Genomic DNA, 9,435 nt, shown 5'->3' on the forward strand with positions numbered 1-9,435 from the left:
GCAGTGCCATTGCGTATCTTCACAATCATGCCTTCTGGTGGGCTTGGAACAGCTTGGAAGCGTGCCGTGCTGCCAGGGCGCAAGGCGCAAGGTGCAGGGCGCAAGGCCACACATCTATTTAACAAGCCAACACATACCTAACATTCTAGGTGCATGCAACAGACGACATGCCGACACGCAAGAACGCTGCTGCTGCGCACATTTCCGATTTATTACGCAGTAAGTGTCTCACAACGCTATTATACAGGATTAAAGACACACACACCGAGACGGTTGCGTACCTAGATTTGCGCGTGACACAGTGGCATGCGCAGCAGATTGACGGTGTCACGCGCAAATCTAGGTACGCAACCCTCTCGGTGTGTGTATGTGTGTGTTTAATCCTGTTTGATAGCGTTGTGAGACACTTATTATCGGAAATGGCATGCCCAAGAGAACGGAAAGGAAGAGTCGTTGCCTGGATAAGGAAGAATGATCGTTGAATCATTACTGTTGAAGAGTCGCACACACAACACGGTCGTTGGCCTTGGTTGCTCAATGAGCCTTGGCTGCTAATGTCGATTGTCCCGGCCGTTTCGTTGCTCCTGCTGCCTCTGGCGCCTGTCGGGATCCTGTCGGTGATTCCACCGAACACGCTCAGGTATTGGACAGCTGCTGCTGCTGCTGCTCACAGCCCAGCACAGCTCTGCGCGCACACGCCTACCTAGTATAAAAGCAAACCGGCTGCCCGCTCGAAAGCCCCGCTTTCACAAAATAATGTTCGCGCCGGGACTTCCTGGAACTTTACACATTCCGTATTATTAGCTGGATTTATTTATGCTCGAAACATTGATCGACTGCTAAAGCTGAAACACAACAAACGCCCGCCGTCGCTATACCGGCTGCCGCGTTTCATGCCCTCTATTACCGATCTACCCGAGATAAACTTTTCGCGTTTCGCGTGGCCGCCGGCCACGACGTTTGAGTTCCCCACCTGAAAACAGCGCCCGGCTTACCCAAGCCGTTTCCGTTTGCAGCAGAGCCAGCCACCTATGTTATAGCGCGGAGCCCAAAAGGTATATAGCTAACGTGCTTGCCACCTACCTCGAGCTATAGCTCCCCGCGCTTAGCCAGCTAAACCTAAGCAATCTGCAAATTGCGCATTCCGCTGTAGCTATTACCTTCAAAAAAAACAACTATAGCTCTGACTGAGTCAGCTGGATAGGATAATAGCGGTCTAAATATCTGTGTCGGCGCCCGCAAGCAGCCGCCACAGGTCGTCGGCCTCGCCCAACTGGTAGGTAAGCGTGCGCTTGCGCCAGTAGTCGCCACCGAAAGTCTTCAAGTTGTCTGCCGTACGGAAACACGCAGACACACGTACGACACAACGTCATGGGCGTTCTGTTCCCGTGCGAACACAGTGTTGAAAGTAATCCAAGTGTGCAGGACAGCAGAAGTCGTTTCTGCGGAAGTTGCCACCGCACGTACGTACGTATGTACGTACGTACGTACGTATGTACGGCTCCAAGGCGTGCCCAACGCGCCAACACACGTCAACCGCATAACACGGGGGTGACTCATAGACCGAGCCCTACTACACGGCCACGCATATACGCCGCGCCGCGTCACTGGCGATACGCGATGTACGACGATGCCCTTCCGTGTCATCATATCCACTCACCGATGACGTCATCTAGCAAGATCGCCTTGCCCGCCGAGGCACCCGGGGCAGTCATGGCAGCATGGATGAAGTGCACGTGAAAGTGCCAGTACGACGGGTGGTAGTGTACGAAGATACGCAGGCTGTTCTGCGGCACGCCGTACTTGTCCCAGATCGCCTAAAAGCGGATGGGTCCGTGTACGGCAGGTAATAGCCAGGTAGGTGTATGTATGTATGTGTGTATGTGTATGTGTGTGTGAGAGAGAGTTAACGATGTGTATATTTAGGAGGTCTCCCACCTGTTGCCCCAAGCCCACATTCCCTTAACGATCCGTTATAAGTCCTTCAGTCTATCAACCCACACATGGGGGGCCCACCTAGACCTAGTGGCGAAGCAGAGTGCCTCACCCAGCCGCATACGACTGCACCCCTCACTTCCCTTCCTCCCGCCGCCTATGCCTTAATACCGCACCTTGCTACCCCTGTCACGAATGTTCTCCAGCAGCGGCAGGTGGGATATGTCCAGCGAGCGCAGGCAGGGCACATCCCGACGGTGTACGATCGCTAGGCAATACAGCTGGTCGACCTGCTTCTGGTCCTTCGGGGTCGCGGGTGTTTGGGATTGGGAGAGGAATGTGGGTTAGGGGTTCTTGGGTTCTTCCTCTTCCGGGACAGGGGCCTTGGATCTCCCGTACTTATCTTATCATTCGTCGTACTCGGATACCGATTCACTAGATATATTATATTATTCGGGCAATAAGGAGAATCATAACGTCCGGGATGGCGACAATGCGGGACCACGATGAGACGAACCGGGTGGGCCTGCGCCACTCAATCTCCTATCCGCCCCCCTCCCTTCCCCCACAACCCACATCCCCATCCCCACACACACCTATTCCTCTCCTCCCCCTCCCCCCCCCCACACACACCTACCCACTTCATGTCGGGATGCAACATAAAGCCCAGCTGCGGGTCGGGGTCCTCAAAGATCAGCCGCTCCACCTCCTTCTGTCGTCCTCCTCCGCCGCCAGGTGTGTGCGTGTGTCGTGGGATGGGGGTTTTTTAGGGTGTGGGAGGGATTTTAGGTTGTGGGAGGGGCGGGAAGAGAAATTGGCGTGGGGAAAACCCACTGGCCAGCCGGGTAATTTGTACGAGCGCATTGGGTTTTCTGAGTGAGTGTCGTTAGCACCCGGGGGGGGAGAGGGAATAATGTGGGCGGCGGGCGCTTACCTTCTTTTCCAAAACGTTGTACACCCACTGAAGGCGGGCAGGCGGGATGCTCTGGATGTACGGCAGGACGATGCGCTCGTACACCTCCGGCGTCTCCCGCACCTGATGCATATCGGACATTGATAAAGTAACTGTTTCGCTGTATATATGTGCTTCTATCACTGAACATTACGTTTGAATGACCGCTGCATTGCCTAATTGGGCAATAGGCCAGGAGGGTGGCCTCCTCGTGCCGGAGCACCGGTATGTGGGGCTCTATGCAATCACAGGACTGCGCCCTCTTAAGTCCCTTGGAACCCCTGGAACCTTTCCATCGTCCAAAGCCATACACACACACACACACACACACGCGGTGCACCGGCGGTAAGAAGGGTTCAGCTCCTTGGCATCTCCCTGAATACTCTTTGCCTGCTGGTCTTACACTGACCAATTCATCAGCGAGTAAATATCAATCGAGTGGCACCGGCCGCCCCAGGGGGCACCGGCCGCCCCAGGGGGCACCGGCCGCCCCAGGGGGCACCGGCCGCCCCAGGGGGCACCGGGGACTCAAAACAGCTAGGGAAAATCCCAGCAGGCAGTGAGACATGCAAACACACATACAGACAAACAGCGCCTCACCATGTAGCGCAGCTGTTGGCGGTACTTCTGGATATGCTTGTCGGTGGCCGGGTATATGAGGTCCACGGTGATGGTGGTGTGCTCGGCCGGCGGCTGGCCAACATACTGTCATGTACGGCAATGGTACGGCACAGAAATACATGCACGTGGGCTCACACGACGAACGCGCGCGAAATCGTATGAATGCGGAGCATGTGGGTCATATGTTTGTCACGCGAGCTGGCGGGGATGGAATTCAAGCACGTTTTGCAAATCGACGCACAACATACTGCGGCGGCTACGCGTCATTGTGTTTTGCGTGTCATGTACGGATTGACGTTGCCCCCGTGCGCACCCAAATGGAAATGAGCTCTCCCTGGAAAGGAACTGAAGGACCCCTTTTCGAGGATGTCAATGCCAAAGAAAAACAAATGCAGCACCACAACGAGAGAAAGATGCATTCGGGGGGCATCCGTACGTGTGTACGGCAGGAACGGTTTGGTATGGGGTTCGGGGCCACATATGTGGGTATATACCTTGGAGTAAATGTCATTTACAAAGTCCCGCTGCAGAGCCAGCCCCTGACCCACAAGTCCACTCAAGTCCGTCTTGTCGAAGGGCTTGCGTGACAGCAGAAGTACGGCAGGGTCCTCACGTCCTTGGAACCTGAACGGTGCGTGTGTGTATGTATGTATGTATGTATATATGTATGTATGTATGTATGTATGTATGTATGACTTTGATTACACTGTGGGCCGCGAGAGCCGGGGGCCGAAGCCGAAACACAGCGCAAGGGGCGGGTGCAAACGGCTGGTTAGTCTCATGCACTCCGCCCCCGGGTCAGGCCGCACGGGAAACGACGGCCGGCACGCAACAGCGCTTGTTTGGCGCTCCAACTAGACGGGATCTATGCCCGTTGGTCTCCTAACATAAACGAAGTCGCAACTGGGGGGCTCTTCCTGCCGACCGAACGAACCGAGCATCTCAGAGAGCTCGCAACCAGGACCTGGGCGACCGGGAGCCCGACGAGTCATCCCGGGCTGGGGAGGTCACCAAGCTCAAAAATCCTCATGCACAAAAAAGAGCGCAAAGAGCTCACACCACAAGACGCCAAACAGCCTCCTGAGACTACTACCCTCCTCCGCCTCTCCCTCCCTGGGCTAGTCCAGGGGAGATAGCCCCCGTCGAGGGGGTAACACCGCACAAGTCCGCGCCCTTCCACAGCACTGGGTCTAAATTGAAAAGTACTCAAACGGGAAGACCCTGCGGCAACGCCGTATGTATGTATGTATGTATGTATGTAAGTATGTATGTATGTATGTATGTATGTATGTATGTATGTATGTATGTATGTATGTATGTATGTATGTTGTTACAGGGTGGTTAACTTCGCCAGCGGCCCCCTTTCCCGGGGCAGTCCCTGCTCTCCCCTGCTAGAGGGGCACCCTAATCCGTCACCCCATCCGACTTCAGAATGTATTCGTTGGGTTCGGCAACTCACCACCAGCATCCAACCAAATCTAGCGGATCAACGGCGCATCAACTTAGTTCCTGGTCAGCTCGCAAGTTGATATTATCACGTCCTACACCGTCCATATGATGGGGGGCCACCTCCCATTTCATCACTCCTCAAACACCCGAGGAGCCGGCAGGCGGATTTGAACCCGGGTCGACTGGGTCGACTGGGAGCAGAAGTCAGGCCTTAACCTCTGCCAGCCGCCTGCCGTCTATGTATGTATGTATGTATGTATGTATGTATGTATGTATGTATGTATGTATGTATGTTGTTACAGGGTGGTTAACTTCGCCAGCGGCCCCCTTTCCCGGGGCAGTCCCTGCTCTCCCCTGCGAGAGGGGCACCCTAATCCGTCACCCCATCCGACTTCAGAATGTATTCGTTGGGTTCGGCAGCTCACCACCAGCATCCAAATAAATCTAGCGGATTAACGGCGCATCAACTTAGTTCCTGGTTAGCTCGCAAGTTGATTTTATCACGTCCTACATCGTCCATATGATGGGGGGCCACCTCCCATTTCAACACTCCTCAAACACCCGAGGCGCCGGCAGGCGGATTGTATGTATGTGTAGCGAGTGGCAGGTCGCGGGTGGCGGCATTGAGCTGGGAAAAGGGGTGTTGATCTGGTACCTCACAAAGAAACTGACAGACACAACAACAACGAGCAGGGCGCCGTGCATGGCATGTAATGTGCAATGCCCTGGAAGGAGGTGATGGGAGCAGGGGGCTTGCGTGACATGATCCTCCGTGGACGTGATCAGCAAGAGGGGAGACTGATTGAGTGAGCAACACGGATACCGGATTTCCCCCCGGAGCTAAAAGTTGAAGAGGGTGCGGGGAATAAACGTACATAAGTGTACTGAGATACGTATACACAAATATCCGCAGGCAATACGTCCTTAACGACCTTCTGATGTAAATAAATCATACATATAACTGCGGCGCCCGGACTGAGTGGCTGGTGTACGGCAGGTACGACACCCGCAGTACCGCCATGCTGTCCCCAATGCTCCAATCGACAGGGGAACATTTTCAAACAGCCAAAAACGCACCAAAGCGGTTAGAGCAGCTTTTTCCTCTTTTAGCTCTTCTCTTCCGTCTCCCAAAACGCAGCTTCCACGCAAACTACCTCTCCCCTCCCCCTTCCACGACCCGATCCGCCAACACCAACTGGTAATACACATGTACGGCACCACTACCCACCAACCACCAACCACTCACAGCGACCGCAGCTACAAGCCCCAACCGCTAACCCAACCTACCTGCCCAGCAACGCAATGAACTTGGTCATTGTGTCCTCAAAAAGCACCTCCGTGACCTGTTATTGTTGTTGTTGTTGTTGTTGTTGTGCGGGTGGCGTTTGGGTTGGGGGTAGCGGGGGTGCAGTGGGGGATGATGGTGGGCGCAGGGTAATGGGGGCTCGCAGTGCCGTGAAACTTCCCTCTTCCGCCGGAACTTAGGACTTGAAGCTTACGCACGACATGGCGGCATGATGGTTCTTTTACTGCAGTACATACAGCTCGCGAGACCACACCTTTTTGTGCCGTTTAGGTAGCAATGTGGAAGGGGGGGTTTTGAACTGAGAAAGGAATGAGCGGATCTCGGCGAGACGAAAACGCCAAAGACGGGGCCACCGGGAACGGCTGGCGCTGCGGGTGCTGCGAGCCCTTCGCGAAGGGCTCCTTGGCGGCTTTTGGGGGAAGGGGTGAGGCTGGGTTTCTGCCTATCGCCGTCAGAAGTGGAAGCAGCCGCGCGGGGCCGAATAAATGGTGACTGAGCCCTGAATGGTTTCCTGTCTGAGTCTGGTCGCCGTGTTGGGGCCAAACCCGCTACATAACAGCTGACAGCAGATGCGGGAGTATAGGATGATAACCAGGACAAGGAACGAGCGAAAGCATGCGGCGAAGGCTATGGCCATTCGGAACGTTGCCCAGTGAGGCAACGATTCGAATGTCACTTGGACAGCGGATAATAACTCGCGATCCGTTTCGCAGACGTGGCAATCGGTATCCCATGATCGCTTGGCCGCGTGGGTCGCTTGGTCGTGGCGAGATGTAACTTCGGATGACACGTTCGAGCCCGCAATAAGAATTTGTCACACGCCAAAGAAATGCGTACCGTGAAGTCCTTGAAGCTCGCAAGTTTACCATCCTTGGCCGCTTCAGCTCCTGTGTCGGCCATATTGCATAATTAATAGTCTAATAACGCTAGATAATTGGTTTAAGTTATGATGGGCGCCACGAAAATATGTCAGGAAAGAAGCAAGGCCTTTCACGGGTGTCCTCACAGCTGTGAGGACACCCGTGAAAGGCCTGCAGGTGTCCTCTCTTTCACAGGGTTGTCGGTGGGCCTCCGATTTACTACACCAACCCAACCGGTGGGCTTGTGTTATGACATTTTTGGCTTCCAAGATTTAATGTAAGACCTCCTCAACAAGTGTGCGCGCTTGCACTAATCGTACCGACATTAACTCCATTGTAGCGCTGGGGAGAAACAAGAAAGTGTTTGGAGCCACACAGCCACGCCCATACAGCAACATGTTTCTCCCATGTTTGGCTCCTTTCGCATGTACGGACCGCCCGCCAGATGACTATCGCGGAAGCTACACCTCAACTACAAATTGGAGATAACAGACAAACATTTTTGGTGCCCAGATATTTTCTTAAGGGGTGCCTTTCACATTCGGTTATACTATATAGCACTGAAGCGGGAAGAGCAACCACTTCCGATGTTCCCCTGCTTCTCATAGGCCACACATAGTGATGCAGTAGCTGCGATCTATGTTCTTATATGTGGGTACCACGTAGAGAGCATGGCAACTGCCAAGCCGCGCAACTTCAGGCCTGGGCCGTAATCGCACGAGCCTGTGTAGGCTGAGGACGACCCAAACTAAGGAGCTCTCTCATGTGCAAGCAAATGCTCTTCTACGTGTTTCTCGTAGTTAGCGTTGCCCTTGCGTCGGGGCAACTGTTCTCTAAGCCCAATTTTCTTGTCATCGTAACGGTGCGTCGGGCTCGCGGTTGAGGTGGGCGTAACAACGCACCTCATCAGTCGAACTTAGTCAAGGAAGTGATGGGTAAATAATGGGACCTGGTAACTTAAATTGTACTTGCTGGAATGGCGAGCGGGCAGCTCGCACCCACGATTAGGCTACCGGTACATCGGAACAACCTACCCTGGTCAGCGCTTCTGTCCATACATTCTTACACCACGTTCAACCATATCTCCAACTCTCACTACTCCGAATCCGTGCCTGTTGTCCTCGCCTTCTGCCCATCCTGACGTCTATGTAGGCAACCCCTAACCTCCCTCTCCCATGGCCCGACGCGATGCGACCCCTGCACAATCCGACCCCCGCAACCTGTTGTATGGCATACTGAACTCAAAAACCAAGAGCAACAGAGCGTTTCCTTTCAATCCGCACCCTCCTAAACCACACACCATAAGCCCCACGGTTCCATTCCCCAACCCAAGAACTCACCTGACCAGCTCCCCTAGCACTCCCTAGCTAGCATTCTTCCGACCTCACCTCCACCACCTCCACCACCTCCATCACCTCCTCACCTCCACCACCTCCATCACCTCCACCACCTCACTCCTCTGAAGTTCCCTCTGGTGAAACCAACAACCAACGGATACCACAGGATGACCAGGACTACATGTTCAACTCTACCCACCCGTACTACATGCCCATGCTGAACCAGCACATTGTGGAGCAGGGCCTGCAGTTGCGCAACTTCCTCATCTCAACCGCCGCATGTTGCCCCTCGCGGTCCATTCTCATGACGGGGCGTTACACGCACAACAACAACGTCACCAGCAATATTGAGCCACACGGTGCGTATGGCGGCAACAGGAGAGGGGGCAGGCGGGATGGCGGGAAGAGGCGGCGAAACACAGAGGGGAAAGGCCATCGTTGGCCGGAGGGATAATCCATCATGGATTCCAAAGGAATTCGGTTTGTATGCACGGACGGCACAGGTAGACAGACACCCAGGTTAACCCAAGCCAAACCACCAAAACCCAGTTGCGACAAAGCCTGGGCTGCCAAAGCGAGTAGTTTAGCTCACCAAGGCGGATGAAGTTGTTTGGGGAGATGATCGGTTCACTCTCCCTGACCGGATACCGCGGGTGGCAGGCCTATCTAAGGGGGGTGATCCCTGCCGTACGCACCAGGGGGGTGAAAGGGAGGGAGCCAGTGGCTGGCAAGATGGCGGTGTGTGTATGTGTGTATGTATGTGTGTGCGTATGGACGCATGCATGCACTGCTTTCAAACGTAGGGCTGCTGCTGCCAAGCGCCAGTCTGAATGGGGCCAGGTGGCGGGGGCAGGGGGTTGTGGGGGGCCAGGGGGTTGTGGGGGGGCCAGGGGGTTGTGGGGGCCAGGGGGTTGCGGGGGGCCAGGGGGTTGTGGGGGCCAGGGGGTTGTGGGGGCCAGGGGGTTGTGGGGGGCC

General features: G+C 54.9%; 2 protein-coding genes across 2 annotated transcripts in view; one reads left to right on the forward strand and one right to left on the reverse strand.

Moving 5' to 3' along the window:
* Positions 1-774: 774 nt before the first annotated feature.
* On the reverse strand, positions 775-7,486 carry VOLCADRAFT_109749 (uncharacterized protein). Its single transcript, XM_002950141.1, has 10 exons — positions 7,311-7,486; positions 7,101-7,255; positions 6,245-6,300; positions 4,003-4,132; positions 3,488-3,592; positions 2,870-2,971; positions 2,573-2,647; positions 2,112-2,237; positions 1,661-1,817; positions 775-1,329 (listed from the first exon to the last, which is right to left on the reverse strand). The coding sequence occupies exons 2-10, from the start codon at positions 7,161-7,163 to the stop codon at positions 1,217-1,219; spliced, it is 927 nt and encodes a 308-aa protein (XP_002950187.1). The 5' UTR covers positions 7,164-7,255; positions 7,311-7,486; the 3' UTR covers positions 775-1,216.
* A 400-nt stretch (positions 7,487-7,886) lies between these two features.
* Positions 7,887-9,435, forward strand: part of VOLCADRAFT_120839 (uncharacterized protein) — a gene marked incomplete at both ends in the record, with an annotated part of 13,285 nt that continues 11,736 nt past the window's right edge. Inside the window, 2 exons of the mRNA XM_002950025.1 lie at positions 7,887-7,985; positions 8,627-8,819. Of these exons, the coding sequence (XP_002950071.1) occupies positions 7,887-7,985; positions 8,627-8,819 (292 nt within the window). The remainder of the gene's footprint in view (positions 7,986-8,626; positions 8,820-9,435) is intronic.

Source organism: Volvox carteri, assembly GCF_000143455.1.
Source record: "Volvox carteri f. nagariensis unplaced genomic scaffold VOLCAscaffold_17, whole genome shotgun sequence".
Lineage (NCBI taxonomy): Eukaryota > Viridiplantae > Chlorophyta > Chlorophyceae > Chlamydomonadales > Volvocaceae > Volvox > Volvox carteri.